Genomic DNA, 27428 nt, shown 5'->3' with positions numbered 1-27428 from the left:
TGATCTCATGTGACCACTTATAATTTGAAAAGAAGAAAATGATCTTACATAGATTGTTATATCATGTGATAAAGGATGTATAACTAAAATAACATGTAATGGACTAAAAAACATAGTTGAATTATATATTTGCAAGCAATAAGTACAATGTTATGTCCCTTAAATCGTAATCGAATCGTGATAGAGAAATCGAAGATTCAGCTGAACAAAATTGGGATTTTATTGATAATAGTTCAATACAATTGTTACAATAGTATCCACTACTGCAAGATTATTGTGAACCAAACTCCAGTGATGAGCTTCCAAATCTCTTTATCAAAGTGATCGTCATTATCAAAGTGGCCACAACAACATGCATTTGAGCTGACTTCATAATATTTTCGACTTCTGTTTGATCTGCCTTATTAGCTTTATCGTGATCATCTTCCCTCAGTGGCCTGTACTTCCGCTTTAGCTCAAAGTCATGTTTTACAAATAGGCCAATTCTACACAAATCCCGCCCCAATTTCTCCTATTTTCATCAATAGTACAGTTTATATTCAGCTAGATTTCTGAATCCTGATTGCAAAAAGTTTTGAAAGTCATTCTTGTTCTACTCTTTCAAGAAAAAAATAACTTCAGTAGTTATCTGAAAATTCTATCAAATAGTATCAAACATGATATTTCAGATAATTAGCATATAGTAGTTGAACTTGAAAAGGAGTATTTGAAGTTTTGTGGAACTACTTGTAGTTGGACAAAAAGCTGAATATTTGAGAGTGAACGCGAACCACTCTTTCACTTGACATAATCAGTGAACTAGTATTTCAATATTTCACCAGCATATACTCAAGTGCAACCAGTAGTTAAAAAACAAATGTGCGACCGCTTACGTTCTTTGTTGTCGCTTTGCATGACAATGCTATATCAAGTGGAGTCTGGTTTTGTTTTTTAAACAACGTCCTTTTTGCTCTAGGATGTTTTATTAATTTAGGCATATGGTTACCAGAGGCAGCAAGCAAATGGAGAGGAGTGTTGCCGTCACTATCTGGCTCATCAATAAGGTTGTCGTACTTATCAGAGTCTAATAAGAAGCGGACTACCTTGTCTTGATTGTTCAATACAGCAACATGAAGAGCATTTTGATTGTTGCTTTTAAGCATATCCCAACAATTAGGGCAGTGATTTAATAGCTCAATGATCATGTCTACATCACCTTCACTGGCTGCAATGTGAATTACTGTCGTCCAGTCATTTTCACTGCCTGCCGGAAGGTACACTAAGGATTTTTTCCACACCAGTATATCAGAAAATACGTCTTCCATTCCTAATTTAACATCATAGTGCAGTGAATTCCAACCCCATAAGTCAGGTTCCTCGCATAAAGGCTTATTCCATCGCCAGAGTGATCTAATGCAATCTGGATGTGTCAACAGTCAACACGATAAATGAGAAATTAAGGGGTTAGATCATCTCGCAAATACAGTTGCACAACAGACATTAAGAAACCATCAACAAAAATTGCAGATTAATGTTTTTTAGAGCGGTCGCATAACAAGTGACCTGAATGCTACATAAGTTGATGAGGCTAATGGAGTATCCTAGGGAGACTATCAACATGATTAATCTAAATTTATGTAGACGATGTTAAATATTGGAAAGTCAACTTTAGTTAGATATCGATACAGCAAATAACAAAAATTATGTACCTCTATGTTCCTGAATTACTGCTGCATGCAGCGACGTTCGATTAGATGGACCTGCAGCATAAGTTGGTTTCTTGCAGGATTTCAAGATGATAATCAAAGCATCATGAAAACCAGATTCAGCCGCCAGATAGAGTGGTGTCTCCTGCGCATGGTTAGGCGGAAATTCAAATTCAGGATCTTCTTTCACCAAGAACTTAACCACATCTAGATGTTGGCTCCGCACAGCCTTGTGCAGGGCTATATCTCCACTAGCATCCGTCATCCTCGTGAGTTTCTCCTAGGTATTATGATCTTCTATACATGCAAGTAGCACACGTACTACTTCAGTGTGCCCTTCGTTAGATGTTATGTGAAGAGCGGTTTCATTTTTCTTGTTTTGACAGCATAACATTGCCGGAGTAATCTTAAGGACTTCTGCCGCAAAATGGGAGTGTCCATAAAGGGCTGCGACATGAAGGACCGTGTTGCCCTTCGGAGTGACTTGGTAGCCATTTTCTTCATCCCTTTTCAGATAATCAGCAAGTATAAAATTGGCATCTCCGATATTGCCTCTCATCGTAGCATTATACAGGGTCGGATCCATTCCTTTTGATTTGGTGTTTTATCCAAAATCTCCCAATGATAATCCTGTGAGTCCTTTGCTTTCTCTGATGAAACATTATTATATATAGGAAAAACTAATTAGATTCTTAATGAATCTCAAAGAATAAAGAGATCTGGTGCTTGCCTTGATCACAAGAAAGGGATTTTGATGTTTCCGTATTTCGCATTCATGTCAAAACAACCCACTCCGATCGCACATCATATAGCTTACTCTAAAGTAACGCATCTTTAATAAATGAAATAAAAAACCATGACCATGTTATACAGTAAGAAATTCATATTAATTTTGATGTTGATGACATATCTATCACGCAAGAACATTATACGAAGAGGTTGAAGAACTGCAAACCAGTGAACATGTCAAGGTTGTAACATAGACGCGAGTTTCTATGTAAGTATTGTAGGAAGTTTCAGATCACAGGGCCCATTTGTTCACCAAAGCAACGGTACTTCTTATTAACACGCGATATTATCTATAGTAGCTTGCTCTTGTAGCATCTTTATCAACTTCCAACGCCAAATTGTAATATAAGGCAGCTGCAACATACTCGACTTTACAAGTTAATAAAGGAACAAAAAAAGAAAAAGGAAAAACAAGAGAATACCATCATAGGTTGCTTCTTAAGCACCAAAGTAAATGTCATTTCTCCAAAAGAAAAGATTGCAGTGTAAAGCATTGTAGCTATGCGTAGGGTCCGGGGAAGAGGGTCAGACCACAGGGGTCTATTGTACGTGGCCTTATATTGCATTTCTGCAAGAGTCTGCATTATAAAGCATTGAATTTGTAATACGAAGAGATTTTGGTAAATCTTGATTTTGCTGCCATGTGACTAGGAGGTTACAGGTTCAAGCGTTGGAAACAACCTCTGACAGAAATGCCAGATAAGGCTGCATATGATACACCCTGCACATAGTGGGAGCTTTAGTGCACCGGGCTGCCCTTCTATCATTTTCAATTACTTAGTCTTTTTTGTGTTGGAAAAAAGAGTCATAGCAAGAAGATCTTAAATAGTAAAAAGATGTTTTTATTCATGTTTGTTTTTCTTTACAAATTCCTTTCTTCTGATCAAAGCAAACAATAAATACCTTTCTTTTTATCAAAGACAAAGATCTATGTGGTGTTCAGAATATTTCTATATAATGTTTCATCCGGAGAAATCAAAGAACTAGGTAAACCAAATAAAAGAAATGAAAATGGATCCAGCCTTGTACAGTGCTGCGGTGGAAGGCAATATCAGTAATGGTGATTTTTCACTTGCTGAATATCTGAAAAGGGATGAAGAAAATGAGTACCAAGTCAGTCCAATGGGCAACACAATCTTACATGTGGTGGCCTATTAAGGCCGATCCCATTTCGTGGCAGAAGTCCTTAAGATTACTCCAGCGTTGTTATGCCATCGGAACAAGAAGCATGAGACTGCACTTCATATAGCAGCTAATGAAGGTCACATCGAAGTAGTCCACTTGCTACTTAGTATAGATGAGTATTATAAGGAGCCACTCATGAGGATGACAGATGAGAATGGCGATACAGCCCTGCACAAGGCCGTGCGTAGCCGACATCAAGATGTAGCGAGACTGTTGGTGAAAGAAGATCCTGAATTCGAATTTCCATCCGACAAGGCGCGGGAGACACCAATGCATCTGGCAGATGAGTTTGGTCTTCGTGACGCTTTGGTTGAAATCTTGAACTCCTGCAAGAATCCAACTTCTTCTGCAGGTCCATTGAATCGAACACCTCTGCATGCAGCAGTGATTCAGGAACACACGGGTATGTACATAACTTTTTGCCATTACTCTCACTATTAACATCTCTTTTCGATTTTTGTTACTATCTGTTGTTTCTTGTACTTTGACTATTGTATTATTTTGTTGTAGTAGTGTTCTATTTTGGACTATTTTCTCTTGAGCTGAGAGTCTATCGAAAATCGCCTCTCTGCCTCTGAGGTAGGGGTAAAGTCTGCGTACACTCTACCCTTTCCTAGACCCACTTAGAGACTACACTGGGGAGTCTAAATTTTTGTTGATTTAACTCTTTATCATCATCATATTTGACACATGCATCCAGATTGTGCGAGATTGCTAATGCAATAGAATAGATCGTTGTGTGAGGAACCTGACGTGGGGGGTTGGAATGCGCTGCACTTTGCTGCTCTTTTAGGATTGAAAGAAGTAGTTTCCGATATGCTTGGGTGGAGAAGATCCTTAGCCTACCTTCCAGCAGGTAGTGAGAATGACTGGATAACAGCAATTTACATTGCAGCCAGTGGAGATAAGATAAAAAGCTAAGGAACTAGTTGTGGCTACTTTATTAGTCACAGTCACCTTTGCAGCTGGTTTTACATTACCGGGAGGATTTGAAAGCCATGACAATAGCCTAATAAGGGGATGGCAGTTCTAATAAAAAAAGCATCATTCCGTGCATTTGTTATAACGGATGCCATTGCCTTTGCTGCTCCGATAGTGCTATATTCAGCTACTTCTATATGGCGACAAATCCTCGTCCGTTGTCCAATCAGGATTTTGGTTATTTGTGGTCTCTCAGTAAAGTTGGAGCTAGATCGCAGCTTGTGGCAATGTCAGGAGTTGTCATTGCTTTTGTAACTGGTATGTATGCTACTTTAGCACATTCAGTTGGTCTCGCTGTTACTGTCTGTGGCATCAGTTGCATCTCTTTCATTATATGGGCTGTGCTGAGGCCAGTATGCTGGATAAGTCTGGTAAAAAAATAATCTAGACGTACAAAAAGTATTTTTGACATATATATACATAATAAGATGCTGAACTGACCACCCTTTACTGTGTGTGGGTCATGTATCTTCTCGAAAAAGAAGTGTAGAGAGAGATACAAGTGTCACGTCTGCACCTCGACTAATTCTATGAGTATTTGCTATCTAACCCCCCCACCCCCCACCCCCCCACCCAAAACCTCCAACACATGTACCATGTAACTCTCAACAAATTGGAATAAATCACTTAGTGTACTGCCTATTTCATCGGTTGCATCTCTTGTGTAAAATTTCCTGTTATGTTCCTTGTACTGAACACACGATATACATTTGTAATATGTAAGAAAAAGACTAGTGCAGTTCAAGAACATGAGCAGAGACATCGATTTCAAGTGTTAGTAATTGAATTCCGAAAAATTACAAATACGCATCGAACGTTGAAGTGGGTGAAAATTCTAGGAGACCAAGATTCAAATGTGAGTTTACATTTATAGCAAAAATGACTTAATAATGCAAACCATTAACCGCCTTATCCATCATTGAAACTATATATTGTCAGTATGAACATCTCCACCATTATTATCTATGAAGTAGAAAACCTTAGGCAAAAGTTTACGTTATGTTGAAAATAATTTCTACGCTATCAGGTTACATGACATGCACTAACAGTTAATTCTCCTGGTCAAGAATGGCATGAAAACAATTTGCAATAATCCATTTAATTGACAACAGAAATATTAGAACATACATGGGCAGATTTACAATGTTGGTTTTATGGATTCACTTAATTGACAACAGAAATAGTAGAACATACATGGGCGGATTTACAATGTTGGTTTATGGATTCACCATCTGAATCTAATAGTTTGTGACAGATCCTATATATATATATTAAGAAATCACTGAATATCTATAAATATTTTGACTTGAGAACCCATAAATTTAAGTTACGTACAATGGAATTTACTACTGGAAACCAAACACCGTATCAGTTATGTAGAGATTATATAATCATTAACAGTTGGAAATTGGTAAAGTTGTTGTCATATGACCAGAAGGTCAAGTGTTCAAGTCTTGGAAACATCTAGCACAAATGCAAAGTAAGGTTGCGTACACTATACTCTTATGGTGGGGCCGCCCTTCCCCAACTGTAACACCCCGTAAAATTCTTCATGTATTATATTGTAATAGTGTGCTTGTTGAGTTAAGAGCTTGAAAATTTTCTAAGTGTAAGAAAAGACATAGAATTATTTTTAGCTTCTAAACTTCGGGGAATTTATTTTGGACCTTCCTGACCTCGGATTTTAGATTTTTTTATTGCGTTGAGATGGGGCAAGCCTATAGAACATCTCGGGTGAGTTCGAAATTTTTGGACCTCGTTTAGGGCATGTTTGGATGCCCAAAACAGTAGCACCATGCGATATGCGTGCGTCGCATGGTCCAACGCACGGTGGCAGCATGCAATATAGCATGCGTCGCATGCTCCAGTGCGGTGGGATAGAGCATGCGACGCATGGTCTGCTGCACGCCTGAGAATTTTTCAGCATCTAGACTCCGTCTCATTAAGGGTGTTTTAGGTATTTTCCATGCCCTTATAATCTTAAACACAAGATTTTTACCCGAATTAAGCACATTATTCATACTTGCACCAAAAATCATCAAGAACACTCTCTAGGGTTTCAAACAAGAATCCCAAATAACTCAAGATTCAACCGTGGGTTTTCAAAATCAATTAGATATTTGAAATCCACAAGCCGTGGGCATCAAGAAACATCCGTTTATTTCTTATATGGAGGTACGTGGGGTTGTCCTAAATTTCATGGGCATGCTTTTGAAAGAATTCATACAAGACTTTAAATTTATACAAGTATATATATATTATTACAACTGGGGTTTTCATTTTAATACCAATAACTTGTTTTGTGATACGGTTTTGAAATAAATATTGAAATATCATGGGGTTGTCTATTTGAATATATGTTCATGGTTGAATTGTGAATATGTGATCTGAATTTTGAAAGGATGTAATGTGTATTGATTGTGAATTCTTTAAATCCCCCATGATAATGTCTTATACCCCATATTATACTTGTGTTAAACTATTGAGAGCATTAGTTTTGAAATTGATATGATATTACTCATAAATGATAAAACTTCTTGAACTATTACATGTTGAGAACCATGGCGCATATGTGATGTGTATCAAAGTCCTATATATGTGCATGGTGTGAATGGCATGAGAAGTTGGAGAATTGATGTGATACCAATGACTTACAAGTAGGGTATGACGATACCCTACATATTATGATATGTGATTGATTGAATTGAGCTTAATGCTTGACTTTATGCGAGTTAGGTGGTTACCTGAAGAAAGCTCGGGTCAAATGACTCTATGCTGGAAACCATGAATTGCCGACATGGGAAACTTGGTACTATGCTGTGTGATCTTGTGTACCTAATAATGTGTCCTCCCTATTTGGGACAAATGGTTAGGAGCCCTGCTCTGTGATCTTAAGCCCAACCCTGACACATGGACTTGATTGGGATGGAGACACCCTGCTGTGTGATCTTGTTTGTCTTTCTCTCCTCACTAATACTCAGATCTCGGTGACAATCAGGATTTGACAGTTGGTGAAAATTGTAGGGTGTACCACCTAGCTCAGTAGTGTTACATTGTTGTTGAAAAATCATTATACCATGCCCATGTGTTTTCGAACTATTTTGCAATCACGGGTTTCATAGAAGCTCTTATTTATGTTATATAAAAACCTTTTATATAGTTTTTGGATTATTCTGCATACCAGTACATCTGTATTGACCCCCTTCCTCCCTCCAGGTTCTGAGGCTCAGTCTAGTGGTCCAAAAAAGCAGTAGATTTTATCAGACAGAGTTGCTGGTGTCCAGTTGATGAGCCTTCTCTATTCCAGAAGGCCTGTTACTTTCAGACAATTATTATTAGATATGATTTTGGTCTGCTGGGGGCCTTGTCCCAGTTTTCAGATTATGTTAGTAATCATGTAGTAGAGATTTTGCAGATGATTTTCAGATGTTATTAGATGGTTTTGAATGGTCCTTCTCTATTATTGAATCTATATCAGATTTATGACCATAATTCCGTTTTGCCAAAAAAAATCTGCATTTTCTTATTTGTGTATGAATGGTGTATATGATCAGGGTATCCGGGCCTTCATGGTTTGGGATGCCCGTCACGGCCAAGGCCTTGATTTGGGTCGTGACAAACTTGGTATCAGGGCATGGTTCATGATCCCAGGGTGTCTGCGAAAGTGCATCGGGTAGAGTCTTGTTTATGATTGTGTAGCACACCATACTTATAAGCAGGAGGCTACCAGACGTTTATCGTCATTCCAACAACCAGGAAACTCAGGAAGATAAAGTTTACCCCACCCATGGGATATAGACCCGTAATAGAGCGCAAACTCCAAAACCTGTTCCTACTTCGGGACTACCTCCAGTCCCAACCAGTCCTCCTCGAGCTCCCAGGACAAATGTTAATCGTCCCCAGTCTTCTCAGAGGGACATATCGAATGCAGAATTCAGGCAGTCTATTAACATGCTTGCACAACTGGCAGCTTCATAGACTCAGAGGTCAGAAGATACTGGGTCCTCATTTGTCACTTCTAAGGCTACTAGGGTGGGCCAGTTTATGAGAATAAACCCGCCCAAATTTTTTGGCACTAAAGTAGAAGGGGACCCACAGGAGTTCGTAGATGAAATGGAGAAGATTTTCAAAGTAATGCATATGGATCAGGTGGAAGGGGCTAAGTTAGCATCATACCAGCTTAAGGATATAGCGAGCCAATGGTAGAACGAATGGAAGGATGCAAAAGTGGAGAGTGCTGAGCCCATAGTTTGGGATGAGTTTGTGGAAGCTTTTCTTGATTGATTCTTTCCTCTAGAGTTGAGGAAAGCCAAAGAAGAGAATTCATGAATCTTAAACAGGGGAAGATGAGTGTTCAGGAGTACACTCTGAAGTTTAATCAGCTGGCTCATTATGCACCAGAAGTGACAAAGTAATATGAGAGCCTGGATGAGGAAATTTACATCCGGCCTTTCCAAAGATCTAGCGCTTGAATGCCAAAGGGTGATGCTAAATAGGGATATGGATCATGCTAGGATATCAGTCCACATGCAGCTAGCTGAAGAGAAGAAAAAGAAAATTATCGAGTCTAGGGAGAAGGATAGATAGACGAAGAGAGCCAGAACAGCGGATCAGGACCCCAGTCAGCAGCAGAGCGGTAATTGTAATAAAAAATCACAAAAGAAGAAGTTTTGGGGCAAGGCGCAGTCTGCAGCTAGCGCCCCAGCGCCCAGACCCCTAGTTGATAGGTGATCTTAGAGTTTTCAGACTAGTCATGAACCCATAACTTAGGATACTCAGTCACAAGGTAGTGTGGCGCAGCCCGCTAGATCTTTTCCCCATTGTAACACCTGTGGGAAGAATCATCCAGGAAAGTGTTACTTTGAGAGGAGAAATTGTTATTCCTGCAGTCAGGTAGGACACATTCAGAGAGATTGCCCTGTTACAGGAGGTAATGTTGTGGGAGCCAATTCATAGGAAAATTCTTCCGCACCAGCACCTCAGAAGGGAGCTACTTCAGCTGACGAGAGCGGTCGCAACCGGCTGTATGCTTTGACCAACCGCCAGGAGCCAGAGGCCTCACCAGATGTGGTTATTGGTACGTTACAAATATTTTCCCATGATGTATATGTGTTGCTTGATCCCAGGTCTACCTTATCTTATTTGACGCCATATGTGGCTGTTGGTTTTAGGTTTCAGCCCGATGTGATTACAGAACCTTTCTCTATTTCCACTCTAATGGGTGATTCTGTTGGTGCTAGGAGGATGTACAAAAATTGTGTTATGTCTATTCTTAGTAGGGATAATGTGTCAAACCTCATAGAACTTGATATGGTTGCTTTTGATGCGATCCTAGGGATGGATTGGCTCCATCGTTGTTATGCCACAATAGACTATAGAACCCGAAAGGTTACTTTTTCTTCTCTGAATAAGCCAGCAATAGAGTGTGAAGGGAAGTCTTTAGAACCTATAGGGCACTTCATATCTTATCTTAGAGCTCATAAAATTATTTCCAAGGGTTGATTGTATTATCTTATTTGGGTTAAAGATTCTAATGCCGAAAGTCTTCCTCTTCAGTCTCTCCCTGTAGTATATGAATTCCCAGAATTTTTTCCAGATGATCTCCCAGGAATTCCACCTGATAGGGAGATATATTTTGGCATTAATGTGTTGCCAGATACCCGTCCTATTTCTATTCCGCCATATAGAATGGCTCCTGCAGAGCTAAAAGAGTTGAAAGAATAGCTAGCAGATCTTCTAGATAAAGGTTTTATCAGACCTAGTGTTTCTCCCTGGGGTGCACTTGTACTCTTCGTGTGAAAGAAAGTTGGTTCCCTACGTATGCACATAGATTACCGTCAGCTGAATAAGGTGTAAGGCCCATTAAAATCTTAAGTCTAGAATTCATCTCTTTAAGCTTCTCAAGCTCCAAGACTTAGAAAATTTTGAAAATTGTTCAAAACTTAGTCTCATTTTAGACCTCCAAACTTTGGGGATTTATTTGACGACCTTCCCGACCTTTGTTTTTGGATTTTCAAGTTGCGTTGCAATAGGGCAAGGTCGTAGTACATTCCGGTTAAGTTTTAGAATTTTTCGGATAGCGTAAGGGCATGTTTGGGTTTTCAAAACAGTAGCTCAGGGCAATAAGCCCGCGTCACCCCAGCTAGAGCACCGCTATAGGACAGGTGCTGCCTGGTGGATAGCGGGCTATAAGGCAGGCACCGCCTGGTGGATAGTGTGCTATAAGGCAGGCGCTACCCCCTGGATCGCCCCAGGCCAATTTCTGCAATCCAGCTCTGTGTCCTTGAGGGCATTTTGGTCAATTTTCATCCATATATAAGTCCCAAACATGGGATTGAGGCCCCAAATCAGCTAATTACACTACTTTTCATCAAAATTCACTCAAGAAACATCAAGAACAAGTCTAGGGTTCAATTGGGGGTTTCAAGTTTCAGGAAAATTCCACCGTAAATTCCATGAATTCTTAATCTAAGGTATGCGTAGTGTTCATTCATGGATTCCTCTCGTCCGTGGAGTTCAATAATTAATCTTTAAATACTAAATTATGATTGTTTCATGGTGATATGATTTTATACATGTTGGTGGTTGTTATTTGTGTTGTAAAGTAATATTTTGATGTATTTTTATTGAGATTATGATCATGTTAGTTGGAACCCATGAATTTGAGTCGTTTAATGTGGTGATACTTATGAATATACCTATGCCTTAAAGAGTGCATGCAAGGTCTTTGATAAAATGCTTAGGATGCTAGAAATTCATGTTTCATGATTCTAAAGTATCTAAATGACAGGTCAATGTTAACTATTATAATTCAATATGAATTCCATGCTAGTGTAGTGTTGCTATTGTTGTGGTATGAAGCATTCATGATAATGGAGTTATACAATATGTACATGATATATATATATATATATATATATATATATATATCCATGCACTCCCTACCATGCACAAGATGTTGAAAAACTACATGTGATATGCTATCCCCTACCTATGGTGTTTTGAAGTGTGAACTCCAATCTTGTGATTAAGTCAGTCATGTGTGTCAGTTTCCTTCTATCGAGTCCTGGGGGTATTCGTACCCAAAAAATATAGCTGTGTGCCTAGAGCCATGTCATGTTTCATGAAATCCAAAATCAAGCCATGATTTAGTAGAATACAGTCAGTCATGTGACTCAGGAAACCTCATGATCTCAGTTAGTTATCAGATATCAGTTATATTTCGTCAGTCAACGAAATTTAGTAAACTCAGTCTATGTCGATTCAGTTAATCATGTTCAGTCACTTCAGATGGGAGTAGAAGTTAGCGCTGAGTGAACCCAAGGATGGGAACACACACTGCCAGATAAGGGTGTGATTCTTAGCAGTCATCCTTGTATTCCAGAACTATGTAGATAGCATAGGTTGAGACATCAATACTATTAGATGAGGGTTGATGAGGTGTCTTAGCACTGTCAGATAACGGGCCCACCATTCTCTTTTGAGAATACTGTGAGATGGGGGTTACCCACAGTTGTCTATACCAATGGTGCGGTATTGACACTCTTTCAGTTAGGGCAGAGATTGGACCCCAGCTTAGCCATAATGGCACATATCGGGCATGTCGGTTAAACAACTACCTCCTATATTTTCAATATCAGTCTCAGTAAAATAACTTAAATAGTTCTTCAAATTTCAGTATATCATGACTGTTAGATACAGTCAATTCAGTCACAATACAGAACTCAGATAGTTCCATCAAATTTAGGACTGTCAGACACAGTTGCCCATGTTATCAGAATTACAGTATCCGTCATGTTAGTTATCAGTAAACCATGTATTAGCGTACAGATTTAACTATCACGTATTTATGATTCCAGTTACTATGTGTGCATGTTTGCACTCTTACATTCATATCAGTCAGTCAGTTAGCATTGCTCATACATGTAAACCCCTTTTGGATTTAGCCTACCTCACTCGTATACTCAGTACATTTCCACGTATTGATGCATTTGCGCTATGGTGCTTTTTTTTCATGTTATACCATAAGTTCAGAGATACAAGTTCCAGACCAGCAGTAGCAATCGTATTCCAGCATACAGAGTTGCAGTTTGATTCATTTATTATTTTAGTTATCTTTCAGTTTACGGAGTTAGTTGGAGACATGTTCCTTCAACTTCTTATTTCAGACACTATTTAGAGGCTTTCAGATTTAGTTCAGATTTGATTCAGACTTCAGTTGTTTTGGGTACGTTTCACCCACATGGATGTTATATTTTATTCAGTTGAACCTTATGGCCTATTATTTCTGTTTTACGCATTATTATGTCTTATATTGCAGTATATAGGTACAAGTATTAGTCATGGGTTAGCTTATGGTCCTTCGGGGTCATGAGCACCGTGTAGTATTCCGGTTCAGATAATCGGGGCATTATATAAGGTCACTATTAAAAATTAATATCCTCTTCCTAGAATTGATGACCTCTTTGATGAACTTTAGGGTGCTAAGTATTTTTCTAAAATAGACCTTCATTCGAGATATCATCAATTGAAAGTTAGGGAGTCAGACATTCCAAAAATAGCTTTTCAAACCAGATATGGTCATTATGAATTCTTAGTCATGTCTTTCGGTTCGACTAACTCTCCTGCAGCTTTCATGGATCTAATGAGTAGGGTCTTTCATCCATTCCCAGATCTGTTTGTTATATTTTTTATTGATGACATCTTGATTTACTCCAAAATTGAGGACCATGCCAATCACCTCCGCTCTATTCTTAGACTCTCAGAGATCATAAGTTGTACGCAAAATTCTCCAAGTGTGAATTCTAGCTGAATGCTATTGCTTTCTTGGGGCATATTGTGTCTAGTGAGGGGATACGGGTTGATCCCCAAAAGGTTGAGGCAGTGAGGAAATGGCCTAGATCCACGACTCCAACCGATATTCAGAGCTTCTTGGGTTTGGTGGTTATTACAGAAGGTTCATAGAGAGTTTTTTTTTTCATAGCTGCACCACTTACTAAGTTGACTCAAAAGAAGATGAAGTTTTTGTGCTCTGAATCTTGTGGGAATAGTTTTAAGAAGTTGAAAGAAAAGCTGACTATTGCTCCTATTTTGACTCTTCTGGAAGGTACAGAGGGTTTTGTTGCATATTGTGATACGTCCCGAGTGGGACTTGGCTGTGTACTTATGCAGTATGGTAAGGTAGTAGCTTATGCATCTCTGCAGTTAAAGGTGCACGAGCGAAACTACCCTACTCATGACTTGGAGTTAGCAGCTATGGTTTTTGCACTTAAGATCTAGAGACACTATTTGTATGGGGTACATGTTGATATATTCACTGACCACAAGAGTTTACAGTATGTTTTCTCGCAGAAAGAATTGAACCTCAGGCAGAGGCGCTGGATGAAATTGCTAAAGGATTACGATATGAGCCTGCACTATCATCCGAGCAAGGAAAATATGGTAGCTAACAGCCTTAGTAGGTTGTCTATGGGCAGTCTTTCTCATGTTGAGAAAGAAAAGAGGGAGATGGTAAAGGATATTCACCGGCTTGCAAATCTAGGAGTGCTACTCTTGGATTTCAAAGATGGGGGAATGGTTGTTCATGAGATAGCTAAATCTTCCCTTTGTGCAGAATTTAAAGAGAAGCAGATTGAAGATCCCATTTTCATGCAGATCAAGAAAGATGTGGGTCAGCAAAAGGTGATGTCCTTCGAAATTGGTGGTGATGGTATTTTGAGGTATCAAGGTAGATTATGTGTTCCAGATATTGATGGTTTGCAGGAGATAATCCTTGACGAAGCTCACACTTCGAGGTATGTTGTTCACCCAGGATCTACTAAGATGTATCATGATCTGAAATCTATGTATTGGTGGAATACTATGAAGCGTGATATGGCTAACTTTGTTTCCAAGTGTTTGAATTGCCAATAAGTTAAAGTAGAGCATTTGAGGCCAAGTGGTTCTTCCCAAGAGATAGCTTTACCCTTGTGGAAGTGGGAGATGATTAATATGGACTTCTTACAGGACTTCTGAGGTCACAAAACCAGTATGATTCTATTTGGGTAATTGTAGATAGGCTGACCAAGTCAGCCCACTTTCTGCCTGTCAGGACTAACTATTCGTGAGAGGATTATGCCAAGCTGTTCATTGCGAAAATAGTTCTTTTGCATGGAGCACTTGTGTTCATCATATCCGACCGAGGTACACAGTTTTCTTCTCTGTTTTGGAGATTTTTTCAAAGAGGTTTAGGTACCCAAGTAAACCTAAGCACTGTTTTTCACCCTCAGACTGATGGGCAGGCCGAGCGCACCATTCAGACCCTTGAGGACATGTTGAGGGCCTATGTGATAAACTTTAAAGGTAGTTGGGTGGAGCACTTTCCCCTGATAGGGTTCGCGTATAATTACAGTTTCCATTCTAGTATTAAGATGGCACCATTTGAGGCGTTGTATGAGAGAAGATGTAGGTCACTAATAGGGTGGTATGAAGTGGGTGAGATGCAGATGTTTGGGCCTGATCTTGTTCATCAGGCAATAGAGGATATGAAAGTCATTAGAGACCGACTTAATACAGCCCAAAGTCATCAAAAATCCTACGCCGATGTTAGGAGAAGAAATTTAGAGTTTGAGGTGGGAGATTTGGTGTTTCTTAAGGTTTCTTCCATGAAGGGAGTCATGCGGTTCGGGAAGAAGGGTAAGATGACTCCTCGCTACATAGGACCATACCAAATTGTGAGAAGGATAGGTAGGGTTGCGTTTGAGTTAGAATTGCCTGCAAGTTTAGGTTTTGTTCACCCAGTATTTCACCTATCCATGTTGAAAAAGTGTATTGGACACCATTTATTAGTATTTCTTGTTGAAGAAATCAAAGTGACAGACTCCTTATCCTATGAAGAAGAACCTATAGCAATTTTGGATCGCCACGTTAGAAGATTGAGGAGCAAAGCGATAGCCTCAGTTAAACTGTTGTGGAGAAATTAGAAGGTTGAAGAAGCAACTTGGGAATCAGAAGATGACATGAGGGCTAGATACCCAAGCTTATTTAATCCGACGAATGATGATATGGAAGGTACAATCCTTGTTTTATTCTTTTCTATGCCTTATTGTGCTTGGAATCATGCTTGTCTGTTTTTACACATCATCATTCGGGGACGAATGATCCCAAGGGAGGGATAATGTAACACCCCGTGAAATTCTTCATGTGTTATATTGTAATACTGTGCTTGTTGAGTTAAGAGCTTGAAAATTTTCTAAGTGTAAGAATAGATTTAGAATTATTTTTAGCTTCTAAACTTCGGAGAATTTATTTTCGACCTTGACCTCGGATTTTAGATTTTTTTGTTGCGTTACGATGGGGCCAGCCGATGGAACATCTCGGGTGAGTTTTGAAATTTTTGGACCTCATTTAGGGCACGTTTGGATGCCCAAAATAGTAGCACCATGCAATATGCTTGCGTCGCATGGTCCAACGCACGGTAGCAACATGCGATATAGCATGGGTCGCATGCTCTAGCGCGGTGGGATAGAGCATGAGACGCATGGTCTACTGCATGCCTAGGAATTTTTCAGCACCTACACTCCATCTCATTAAGGGTGTTTTAAGTATTTTCCACGCCCTTATCGGCATAAAAATGAGACTTTTATCCCAATTAAGCACATTATTCATACTTGCACCAAAAATCATCAAGAAAACTCTCTAGAGTTTCAAACAAGAATCCCAAATAACTCAAGATTCAACCGTGGATTTTCAAAATCAATTAGATATTTGAAATCCACAAGCCGTGGGCATCAAGAAACATCCGTTTATTTCTTATATAGAGGTATGTGGGGTTGTCCTAAATTTCATGGGCATGCTTTTGAAAGAATTCATACAAGACTTTAAATTTATACAAGTATATATATATTATTACAAGTGGAGTTTTCATTTTAATACCAATAACTTGTTTTGTGATATGGTTTTGAAAGAAATATTGAAATATCATGGGTTGTCTGTTTGAATATATGTTCATGGTTTAATTGTGAATATGTGATCTGAATTTAGAAAGGATCTAATGTGTATGGATTGTGAATTCTTTAAATCCCCATGATAATGTCTTATACCCCTTATTATACTTGTGTTAAACTATTGAGAGCATGGGTTTTGAAATCGATATGATATTACTCATAAATGATAAAACTTCTTGAACTATTACATTTTGAGAACCATGGAGCATGTGTTTGATGTGTGTGAAAGTCTTATATATGTGCATGGTGTGAATGGCATGAGAAGTTGTAGAATTGATGTGATACTGATGACTTTCAAGTAGGGTATGACGATACCCTGCAGATTATGATATGTGATTGATTGAGTTGAGCTTAATGCTTGACTTTATGTGAGTTAGGTGGTTACCCGAAGAAAGCTCTGGTCAAATGACTATATTCAACAGTTGAGAAAGGGATTTGGAAAGGACAAAAAAATGACTCAGTTAGAGATGTATCAAAAAAAAAGAAAACCACAATTGAATATAAGAGTAGGTTTTTTGAAGTATCTAAGTGATATAGAAAAAGATGCTAAGTGGTTCATGATAGAATATTTTTTCCTAGATCATGAGTACATGAAAAGCAAAGATGCTATTAGTAAAGGTTTTACTTTATCTAGTAAAATATTCCCAAGTTGCATGAATGTTTTTCTTTAAACGTCAAGTTTCTTCTCCTAATTCTTCTCTTGGCCCTCCTAGTTTTGGTTTTTATTTGTCATTGATGGTTAATTTTGTGTGAAAATGATAAAATCTTATATTTGTAGCTGAAAGGAAAAACAATACATATAAGGTATAAAGATACTTTAATCAAGCGAGACAATTATACAAGAAAACTATGTAGACTTGTCCCAAAAACATACAATACAACACAAGTTGTTGTGCCCGAGGCTAAACCATGACGTGGGGCGCCCTGATCGATTTTCGGCCTAGAACACACCCGTCCCCAGATCCACCCCCGGAACCGTGGGCTATAGCCCACCGATTTGGCCCGAAAAAGACTCGTTCGCGCCGCTTCGCCTGATTGATCACCCAAATGGCCCCGCTTACATCAAAGGCCCACACTAGGCCACTCCCAAGCCTGCCTGGGGCGTCCCAGTCAATTTTTGACCCAAAACACGCCCAAGCCCCAGACCCACCCCCGGAACCGTGGGCTATAGCACATCTATTTGGTCCAAAAACACCCCGTTCGCGCCGTTTCGCCCAGTTGTACCGTTTCACCCTGTTGCGTCATTTCGCCCGTTTGACTACCCAAATGGCCCCGCCGACCCCTAAGGCCCACACTAGGCCGCTCCTCAACCCACCTAGGTTCCCTGGTCGATTTTTGGCCAAAAATATGGCCGGGCCCCGGGCACACCTCGGAACCGTGGGCTATAGCACACCGATTTGGCCCGACTAGCCTCAGGTTTTCATCCACTTCACAGTTGTTAGCTTGCATCTCGAGGCCAAATATTTCTATTATAATTATGTTTGATGAAGTCTATTTACCCAAGTCTTTGCTATAGAATATCTTAATATTATGCCAGCCTGGTGTAGAACTTCTAGGTGTTTCATATTTCTTAATGAAACTTTGTTGAGTCTTTATATTAGAATATCTTAAGATACTAGACTGGTCATTTCTTATATATGGTGTGGCTATCAGCTGACATTGTTGATATTAAAGAATCCAATGAACTTGAGAGTCCTTTTGTTCTATTTCCAAGGGATACCTACTACCTTATACCAGCAACAAATACCAAATACCAAATATTAGGTATTTCTATCCATCAAGGCTAGAATAGATAAACAGTGTAGCCGGTACACTAAAGTTTCCGCTATGCATAGGGTTCGGGGAAGGGTCCCACCACAAGGGTGTATTGTACGCATGTCTTACCATGCATTTCTGTCTGAGGCTATTTTCTGGTCACATGACAACAATTTTACAAGTTACTCCAAGACTCTCTTCATATGAAGACGACGACATTTATGTCATGCGTGGGGTGGCCTCCACATGGATGAGTTCGAAAAAACTTGTATTTTGTTCTACTATAAAAAGAAAGACTCAGCAGGACTTGACTATGAAGAGTAATTGTTTTCCTACATAATGTTTCATCAAGAGAGAAGCAAAGGACATACCAAGTATCATAATTTTGGATAGCTGCCCAAAACAAAAAAGAATGGCAGAGGTCGTGGTGAGTTCCGTGGTCATGCAGATTGCAGATACACTCCTGCCCATGATGTCCAGTGGCGGATGTACATGTATTCCAGGGGGTTATCTGAATCCCCTTCATCGGAAAATTATACTATTTTTACATGATAAAAATTTTTTTATGTATAAATAATAGAGGCTGAACCTCCTTCAACTAGTCCGTATATGTACTACTGAACCCCCTCACTGAAAATCCTGGATCCGCCCCTGATGATGTCTGTGACAAGAAGGATGATGGTGCCGATACCGAAGACGGTGTCAGAGAGTAATGATCAAGAAGACAAAGCTAAGAGAGATGAAAGAATGGTTGAAAATATTATGAAGGCAGCTCAAATACACTTAGTTGTGGCATCTCTATTAATGACAGTGACCTTCACAGCTGGTTTTACGTTACCAGGAGGTTTTGAAAGCGATACTAATAGTCCTAATAAAGGGATGGCGATTCTATTAAGAAGAACAGCATTCCATGCATTTGTCATTTCTGATGTCATCGCCTTTGCGTGCTCCGCTGCAGCTGTATTCGGCTACTTTCTCATGGCAACAAAGTCAATATCATCTGCAACAACAGAGCTAAAAGCTATTATCCGGCTTTATAATATGGCAATTCTGTTGCAGCTTCTGGCAATGACAGCATTCGTAGTTGCATTTTCAACTGGTTTGTATGTTACTTTAGCACATTCTGTTGGTCTCGCCGTTACTGTCTGTGTCATTGGTGCCATCTCTTTTTATATGGTCTGCTATATGATTCTTCTTTCAGAAAATTAACAATTGCATCATTTTGCCATCTTCATATTTGATGATGTCCCTACATAATTAATGTACCTTAACACTATGCCTTTACTCTTTCAGTCTAGACAAATACGAAGCTAGTGTCAATGACTCAATCATGTTATAGGCAGAGGCGGACCCATAAAACATATATTAAATTGTGCACCCATAAAATCAAATGTCATTTGGGTGCATTGGTCTAGAGAGCAGATGAAAGGTCTCTTGACCCGGGACGTTGCAGGTTCGATGCTTGGCAAGCGTCCCTTTTTTGTTTTTTTGCCTTTACAAATTATATATTCATATTTAATAAACCCATGGGCCATGGCAATTCTCCAATCCCAAACCCAAAACTGTCAAGCCCACAACATCAAATACCTAAAATTTACAATTTTCTCAAGTTCTCTTCAAGTAAAATATACCCCATTTGGCCATGAAAATCATAATTTTTTGGAGTTGGAGTTGGAGTTAGAGTTTGGAATTAGAGCTGTGTTTGACCATAAATATAAATTAAAGTTGTTTTTAAAATTTGGTGAGAGAAATATGAGTGAAAAAAGTCAAAACGAGTAAAACTTATTTTTAGTTTTCCAAATATAATTCAGAATTTTGAATTTTGAAGGCCAAACCCATATTGTTTTAACTTTTTTCACTAAAGTGAAAGAATTTTTCAAAAATTCGAAAATAATTTTCATTACCAAACGACTACTAAATATACGTTAGAACACGCACACTCAACTGATAGCTTTTTCAATTCTCTAGCTACCGCAACTGTAGAGAGAGGTTTTTCATCCATGAAGCATATCAAGAATGAGTTGTGTAGCAGTATTTGTGATGCATTTTTTAATTGATTATTTAGTTTGTTACATTAAGAAGGATGTATTTGTAAATATAAACAACGATGCAATCATTGACCATTTTCAGAATATGAAAACGCGTCGATGTCTAGTATGAAAGGATAGTCTACTTTTGTCATATTAATACTAGATCATTTTGAAGTTTATACTTTGATCATAATTTTTTTTGTAATTTTTAAGTTTAAAAAAACTGTATGCCAAATTATGTAGTTAATAGACATGACCATGTTAAAGATAATAGTGTACCCTCTAACTTCAAATTCTAGGTTCCCCTCTGGTTATAGGACTATCAATGTCGTTTTCATAATGTGAAACCATCTGAGAAGGTCATTATCATGAATTGATAGTTTCCACTACTAAATGTATTTGAGCTGTCTTCATAATATTTTTGACTATTCTTTCATCTCACGGAGAGCATTAGAGTGATTGGTAAAATTGTTGTTATTTGATCAGGAGGTCACGGATAATTAATAAATAAATCTGCAATGAACTTGAAAGTCTTTTGGTTCCTCGAGGTGAAACAACAACATACTCAGTATATTCCCCACTTCCCCACCAAGTGGGGTCTTGGGAGGGTAAGTGTACACAGTCCACATCACTATCTCAGGAGATGTGGCCCAACTTGCCATCTTTATGTCAGTTGTATAATTATTACTTTATTACAATGTTTTAGAGTGGGATCAATAACCCGGATCAATAACCCCACACCAACCCATTTTGTCAAAGGCAAGGTGGTAAGTTTGACAGAATTTAGTAATTTCTATTCGAATTTAATTTGTATTTATTTTTAAAATGTACATTTACAAATGATTAGTTTGGAATCCATTAACACCATCTTGACAAAAAATTATGTTGTATCTATAAGGTAATGCAAACAGTAGTAGTCTTGTTTACTTTATAATAGAATCGACATCCCTTTATTAGGGCTATCGAGTAGTTTGGTTTGTAGTCTTGTTATGCAGAGATTATCATATAAGAGATTATCATTGGTTAACTGTTATCATATAAGAGGTCGTCACTGGCGCAACCTTGATTTTTCTCATGATTCACTAGTTGATAATAACAGTGATAAAAGAATATCAGATGCCATATATTTATATCAAATAACGTTCACAAAAATATATTCAATAATCATACGTGAGATTGAATCTAGTATCGCTTAACTATATGCCTAATATTTGCAGATACGCCTAATATTTAACAGAAGATAGAACATAGGGAAAAAGATGCAACCGATTGAACAGACAGTAACAGCGAGACCAAGTGAATGTGCTAAAGTAGCATACATACCAGTTACAAATGCAATTACAACTGCTGACATCTCCACAAGCTGCAAAAGAATTGCTATATGATAGCGCACAGCTATAATTACTAATGTTTTCACACCTGCTGCATCTTCCGCAATGAAGAAGTAGCAGAATACAGCACAAGCAGAGCATGTAAAGGCAATGGCATCTAAGACAACAAATGCACGGAACGCTGTTTCCCTTATTAGAATCACCATCCCTTTATTAGAGCTATTGAGATCGCTTTCAAAACCTCCAGGTAAGGTGAAACCTGCTGCGAAGGTAACAGTAACTAGTAGTGTGGCAACTACTAGATGTATTTGAGTTGCCTCCATAATATCTTTCAGCATGCCTTTCTTATCTCTCTTAGCTGTGTTCTCCCTCGACTCTGTTTCATCTTCTGGCTTCTGCATTTTCTTCCATTTTATATCAAAATCACGCTGTCCTAATCGACAATGGCGAAGATTCCGCTGGAATGACCATTTCGCCTATTTTCATCATGTGGTGAGTTTATATATAGTAAAAGAACATGTAACGTCAATAGCTATACATCCTCTACTTCTATCGAATACGAGTATCGAACGTAATACGTAGTAAAAAAGGCAGCCCGGTGCACTAAAGCTACCGCTATGCACTGTGTCCGGGTAAGGGCCCCACCACAAGGGTGTGTCGTACATAACCTTACCTTGCATTTCTGCCAGAGGCTGTTTTCCAGGCTTAAACCCGTGACCTCCTGATCAAGTGGAGGCAACTTTACCAGTTACTCCAAGGCTCTCCTTCAAACGTAATATGTAGTATTAAATAAATTTGAAGATTCATAACCAACATTCTATATACCAATCTTTATGTATTTAGTTGCATATGGGTGAGACTAATTACATTTAGTCGCGGAATTACCAATAGATTGTAGCTGAATTGACCATAGATTTTGAAGTTGAAAATTGAAAATTCGAGTTTTTGATGTTGTGATCTTTGAACATGCCAAATTTCATGTCCAAACAAAGATATTTGAAGATAAATTTTCAAAATCTACAGCCAAACGCTAGCAAAGTAACATGTAGGCACGTACCTGCAGTGTTTTCTCATAGCTATAATCTGATATGTGAAGTGGAGTCTGGTTTTCTTTGTTAAATAGCATCTTCTTTGTACGGAATGTCTTCTAAATTCAACAGGCACATCTATCCAGTCGGGCAGCAAGCAAATGGAGAGGAGTGTTGCCATCATTATCTGGCTCGTCAATAAGGTTATGAGATTCTTTAGAATTCAATAAGAATCTGACTATCTGGACAGTGAAATGATAGCTCACGTATCATGTTTACACGACCTTCATTGGCTGCAATATGAATTGATGTTGCCCAGTCATTTCCATTGCCTGCGTGAGTGTAGGCTAACGATGTCTTCCACCCCAGCATTTTACGAACTACTACTCTCAATCCTTGTTTAACAGCATAATACAGTGTATTCCAATCCCATTTGTCAGTTTCCTCGCATAATGATTTGTTCCATTCCCACAGTGATGCCGCACAATCTGGATACATATATGTCGAATATTAAAAACTAAAAAAGAAGGCAGTCCGGTGCGTGAAACATCCTGCAGGTGTAATGTAGGAAGCCTACCATAACACAAACATCAGTGGCTGAATCCATAGTTCAGTTCTATACAATAAGCAGTGATTGGTGGCCTTGAAAAAATAGTTAACTGACATGTTATATATAATTTGATTCACAAGTATAAAAACTTGTCAAGTGTATATGAATCGAAAGGAGGATTCAAGCTATATACACTGTCAGTTTCAAGTTTACACTACTTATTCAATTTAATCATGATCAGAGGTTATTAATCAACTTTAAAACCAAAAATGAGTACCCAAGTGTTCCTGGATTATTGCCGCGTGCAAAGCCGTTTGACCACATGGACTGCTGTATGTTGGTCTGTTGCAGTGTTCTAAGATTTCCGACAAACAGTTAACAACACCAGACTCCGCGGCCAGATAGAGTGGTGTCTCCCCAGCATTGTTTGCTGGAAACTCGAAATCAGGATCTTGTTCCACCAAGAGTCTGACAGTGTCTACACATCCAGTCCTCACGGCTTTGTGCAGGGCTGTATCACCACTGTCATCTGTCATCCTCATAAGTGTCTCCTTATTGATCCCCACGGGTTGTCCAGCTACGTCTACGCCACGCAGTAGTACCTCCACCACGTCTTTGTGCCCTTTATTAGCTGCTAAGTGAAGTGCAGTTTCATTTTTCTTGTTCTTACAGCACAACAATGCAGGAGTAATGTCAATAACTTGTGGCACAAAACCTGATTGGCCATAGAGAGCTGCAACGTGGAGGACTGTGTTACCCTTTGGAGTGACCTGGTACCCATTTTCTTCATCCCTATTTAGATAATCAGCAAGTAAGAAATCACCATTTCCTGTATTGCCTTCCATCGCAGCTTTGTACAGTTTTGAGTCCATTACTCTTTTTGATTTTTACGAGATTATCAAAAGTCACCCAAATTCTGATCTTGTGAGGTTTTGCTTTCTCAGATTGAAATATTATATAGAAACTAAGACCTATCTAAGTCTTTGCTGTGTCTTTGTTTTAGAATAATATATTCCCTCCATTCACTTTTACTTGTCATGTTTTGCTTCTCGACCATCAAATTGCATGGATTTTGAAACAGTCTCTCTATCTACATCGTAAGGATAAGATCTATGTACACTCTACTCTCCCCATACAGATTACATCCGGTATGTTGTTGTTGTTGTTGTTGTTATAGTATTAATATAAGAAGGGTTGTAACTTACGATATTAGTTCAAGAACATCTAAATTTTTAAAATCTGCAATATTGAATTAATCATAAAATATCATACTGGTCCATTAAAAGTCTTTGTCAATATATAAATATCCTAATGAAGTCTTCGCTGAGTTCATTATTCCTTTTCCCAAAAGAAAGCTTAAAAAAGGAAAAGAAGAAAAGCAAAAGAAGAGAATCAAAAGCAAAATCATTGATTGGTAACTTTGAATATATACTTCACTAACATGCTATAACAATTTAATTTGTAAAGGATCAAATATGTCATCAAACTATTTGAAATTGTTTATGCTATCGTCGTTACAAAACAAGTTCATCCATGCCATTACTTGTTAACGGTGATTTTTCCAAAACATCTTTGCCACGTGTCATCTTACTAGAGATCCGCATCATTAATTAAAATAACGGGAAAAGGTTCAAATATGTCATCGAACTATCAGAAATGTCTCATTTATGCCATCCGTTAAAAGTTTATCTCGTTTATGCCATTATCGTTACAAAACAGGTTCATCTATCCCATTACTTGTTAACGGTGGTTTTTCAAAAAATAGCTTTGCCACGCGCCGTCTTACTATAGGTTCACGTAATTAAAATTATGTGATTGTCCCAATTAAGTTATCTAAACAGCTGGATATATTCTGAGATATTCTTAGGCCAAGCACCAATAGCTGTAAAAACAAGTGAGGCCTAAATATTCTTTTGTCAAGCCTTACAATCCACAAAATGACTAGTAACTCATTCTGCTGCATACATTTTGGTCGATTAACGTTTATGCCTCAGGGATTTTTCATTCGATGCTATGACGGGTGAACTTCCTCAAAGATTCAAGGCACTGAATATTATGAACAAAACTTAAGAGAAAATCAATTCTTATTGATTTATTTTAATTAATGATGTGGACATCTAGTAAGATGACACATGGAAAAGCAGTTTTTGAAAAAACGCCATTCACAAGTACTGGCATGTATGAACCTGTTTTGTAATAGCGATGGCATAAACGAGCTAAATTTTAAACGGATGACATAAATGAGCCATTTCTGATAGTTCGTGGCATATTAGAGCCTTTTCTCTTTGTTTTAATTATGATGTGGACCTCTAGTAGGACGACACGTGGAAAAACTATTTTTGAAAAACCACTGTTAACAAGTGATGGCATGAATGAACCTGTAACGGTGATGGCATAAACGATCCAAACTTTTAATTTTTCCCTAACTTAATATGATTCTTGCTCCAAAAACAAAAAAAACTGATTGCTAGCGATGACTTGGTGAAGGTAAATCTATGAGAGAAGGTACTCGAACGGGGTTATGACCAATGCGGAAGCAACGAGTTCATTCGAACAAGGTAATGAGTCTAATAACTTGTCTCCACCTTTCATTCGTTTTATGATTCTCTTTTTAGTGCCTGTCAGATTAATTCTGATTAGGATTAGATTAGACAGATACCAATTATATTATGCAGCCAGGTGCACCCAAGCTTTCGCTAAGTGTGCACGGTCCAAAATAGGATCAGACCATAAGGGTATATTGTACGCAACCTTACCTTGCATAATATTGCATAATTTAGACAAATATCTCTATTATTTGATATTTGAATTGTCTTTAATCGAATTCCGGCACCCATATCCGTTCACTCCAAAATTAAGAAAGAAAGAAATCCTGCAAAGACTAGACTAGAAAACACTTGCAAAGGGATATAATTGATCATATATAGCTGGAAATTATATGCAACATCAAACACATTGTTGCACTTTTAGAAATTAGAACAAATACATTATCTTTAGAATGATGAAGTCCTCTTGTCACCTATGTTGCGCGGACTGTTCAGTTTTGAAGCCGCCGCGTCAGATTCTCCAAAAATACACTACTTTTGGAGAATCCGGCACGCATCCGCTGACAATTTTGGAGAGTCCGAGCAACATAGCTTGTCACACATAGGCAGCTCTGTTCTGGTTTCTTTCACCATGCTTCTTTTTTTTAAGACCAATTGATCCAGCAAAGCCAAGCAACGTATACAAAGAGAACCCGCCCATGATAGCGACAGTAACAGCGATACCAACTGAATGTGCTAACGTAACATACATACCAGTTGCAAATGCAAATACAACCGCTGTCATCGACAAAAGCTGCAACATAGTTGCAACCATATAAAGACGAACAATAAGCGAGAACTCCTTTTCGGATGATCTGGCATTTGTCGCCATGGAAAAGTAGGCGAATACAGCAGCAGAAGAGCATGCGAACGCAATGGCATTCGAAACAACAAATTCACGGAACACCGTTCTTTTTATTAGAATTGCCATACCTTTATTAGGGCTATCAGCATCGCTATCAAAACCGCCTGGTAACGTGAAACCCGCTGTGAAGGTCACTGTCATTAATAGCGTTGCCACAACTAAGTGCATTTCAGCTGTCTTCATAATATTTTCAACTATTTTTTCTTCTTTCCTAGCTCTTTCTTCTTGATCACCCACCGACTCCATAGCTGGTAGCAACTGCATCATCCTTCTCGCACCTAGAATGCGCGAGAAGACTTTATCTACAATGTGAAAAACCGTTCTTTTTTATTTAAATAGCTATGCAATTATCCAAAACTATGATCTTGGTATATTTACATACACATAAGTCCTTTGCTTTCTCAACATTATATAGGAAAACAATTAGACTCTTCATCCTTAAGTCTCTGCTGAGTAGCACATCTTTCTTTTTTTGAAAAGAAATATACTCTCTCTGTTTCAACTTGTTTCGCTTACTTTCCATTTTAGTCTGTTTAAAGAATGCCACTTTCCTTTTTTAGCAACTCTTTAGTTTCAACTTTTAATGTGACAGGTTTAAGACTGACACTTTCCCTTTTTAGCAACTTTTTGTTAGGTTTAATTGGTGTGAATGGAAAATGG

General features: G+C 38.4%; 5 protein-coding genes across 5 annotated transcripts; 2 read left to right on the top strand and 3 right to left on the bottom strand.

Moving 5' to 3' along the window:
* Positions 1–271: 271 nt before the first annotated feature.
* On the bottom strand, positions 272–1950 carry LOC124898632 (26S proteasome non-ATPase regulatory subunit 10-like). The gene is made up of 3 exons (XM_047412273.1): positions 1689–1950; positions 873–1399; positions 272–511 (listed from the first exon to the last, which is right to left on the bottom strand). The coding sequence occupies exons 1-3, from the start codon at positions 1948–1950 to the stop codon at positions 272–274; spliced, it is 1029 nt and encodes a 342-aa protein (XP_047268229.1).
* Positions 1951–3485: 1535 nt separating this feature from the next.
* LOC124898631 (ankyrin repeat-containing protein At5g02620-like) lies at positions 3486–4580 on the top strand. The gene is made up of 3 exons (XM_047412272.1): positions 3486–3600; positions 3655–4062; positions 4453–4580. Exons 1-3 carry the CDS (start codon positions 3486–3488, stop codon positions 4578–4580), a joined length of 651 nt encoding a protein of 216 aa, XP_047268228.1.
* Positions 4581–4777: 197 nt separating this feature from the next.
* Positions 4778–19682, top strand: LOC124898630. Its single transcript, XM_047412271.1, has 4 exons — positions 4778–5011; positions 9597–9664; positions 9767–9886; positions 19054–19682. Exons 1-4 carry the CDS (start codon positions 4778–4780, stop codon positions 19586–19588), a joined length of 957 nt encoding a protein of 318 aa, XP_047268227.1. The 3' UTR covers positions 19589–19682.
* Positions 19683–21541: 1859 nt separating this feature from the next.
* On the bottom strand, positions 21542–22935 carry LOC107876471 (protein ACCELERATED CELL DEATH 6-like). Its single transcript, XM_016723387.2, has 2 exons — positions 22798–22935; positions 21542–22216 (listed from the first exon to the last, which is right to left on the bottom strand). The coding sequence occupies exons 1-2, from the start codon at positions 22864–22866 to the stop codon at positions 21614–21616; spliced, it is 672 nt and encodes a 223-aa protein (XP_016578873.1). The 5' UTR covers positions 22867–22935; the 3' UTR covers positions 21542–21613.
* A 49-nt stretch (positions 22936–22984) lies between these two features.
* Positions 22985–24605, bottom strand: LOC107877112 (E3 ubiquitin-protein ligase mib1-like). The gene is made up of 2 exons (XM_016723861.2): positions 23596–24605; positions 22985–23256 (listed from the first exon to the last, which is right to left on the bottom strand). The coding sequence occupies exons 1-2, from the start codon at positions 24188–24190 to the stop codon at positions 22985–22987; spliced, it is 867 nt and encodes a 288-aa protein (XP_016579347.1). The 5' UTR covers positions 24191–24605.
* Between the last annotated feature and the right edge of the window lie 2823 nt (positions 24606–27428).

This window comes from Capsicum annuum, chromosome 5 (genome assembly GCF_002878395.1).
Source record: "Capsicum annuum cultivar UCD-10X-F1 chromosome 5, UCD10Xv1.1, whole genome shotgun sequence".
NCBI classification, from domain to species: Eukaryota; Viridiplantae; Streptophyta; class Magnoliopsida; order Solanales; family Solanaceae; genus Capsicum; species Capsicum annuum.
The sequence above is the reverse complement of the archived record's forward strand: the minus strand, read 5'-3'. Positions and strand labels throughout refer to the sequence as shown.

What these genes read in the sequence shown, in the direction of transcription:
- LOC107877112 (XM_016723861.2), bottom strand. Translation starts at nt 24,190, where the DNA reads ATGGACTCAAAACTGTACAAAGCTGCGATGGAAGGCAATACAGGAAAT. An exon ending in AATAATCCAGGAACACTTGG is followed by an intron (nt 23,257 to 23,595) that starts GTACTCATTTTT and finishes ATATGTATCCAG; the next exon opens with ATTGTGCGGCATCACTGTGG.
- LOC124898631 (XM_047412272.1), top strand. Translation starts at nt 3,486, where the DNA reads ATGGATCCAGCCTTGTACAGTGCTGCGGTGGAAGGCAATATCAGTAAT. An exon ending in GTACCAAGTCAGTCCAATGG is followed by an intron (nt 3,601 to 3,654) that starts GCAACACAATCT and finishes ATTTCGTGGCAG; the next exon opens with AAGTCCTTAAGATTACTCCA. An exon ending in AGTGATTCAGGAACACACGG is followed by an intron (nt 4,063 to 4,452) that starts GTATGTACATAA and finishes CTGCTCTTTTAG; the next exon opens with GATTGAAAGAAGTAGTTTCC.
- LOC124898632 (XM_047412273.1), bottom strand. Translation starts at nt 1,950, where the DNA reads ATGACGGATGCTAGTGGAGATATAGCCCTGCACAAGGCTGTGCGGAGC. An exon ending in AGTAATTCAGGAACATAGAG is followed by an intron (nt 1,400 to 1,688) that starts GTACATAATTTT and finishes TGACACATCCAG; the next exon opens with ATTGCATTAGATCACTCTGG. An exon ending in GCAAAGCGACAACAAAGAAC is followed by an intron (nt 512 to 872) that starts GTAAGCGGTCGC and finishes TGATGAAAATAG; the next exon opens with GAGAAATTGGGGCGGGATTT.
- LOC124898630 (XM_047412271.1), top strand. Translation starts at nt 4,778, where the DNA reads ATGGCGACAAATCCTCGTCCGTTGTCCAATCAGGATTTTGGTTATTTG. An exon ending in CAGTATGCTGGATAAGTCTG is followed by an intron (nt 5,012 to 9,596) that starts GTAAAAAAATAA and finishes GCCAATTCATAG; the next exon opens with GAAAATTCTTCCGCACCAGC. An exon ending in TCTGTTGGTGCTAGGAGGAT is followed by an intron (nt 9,887 to 19,053) that starts GTACAAAAATTG and finishes TGTGACAAGAAG; the next exon opens with GATGATGGTGCCGATACCGA.
- LOC107876471 (XM_016723387.2), bottom strand. Translation starts at nt 22,866, where the DNA reads ATGCTATTTAACAAAGAAAACCAGACTCCACTTCACATATCAGATTAT. An exon ending in GCTATGAGAAAACACTGCAG is followed by an intron (nt 22,217 to 22,797) that starts GTACGTGCCTAC and finishes TGATGAAAATAG; the next exon opens with GCGAAATGGTCATTCCAGCG.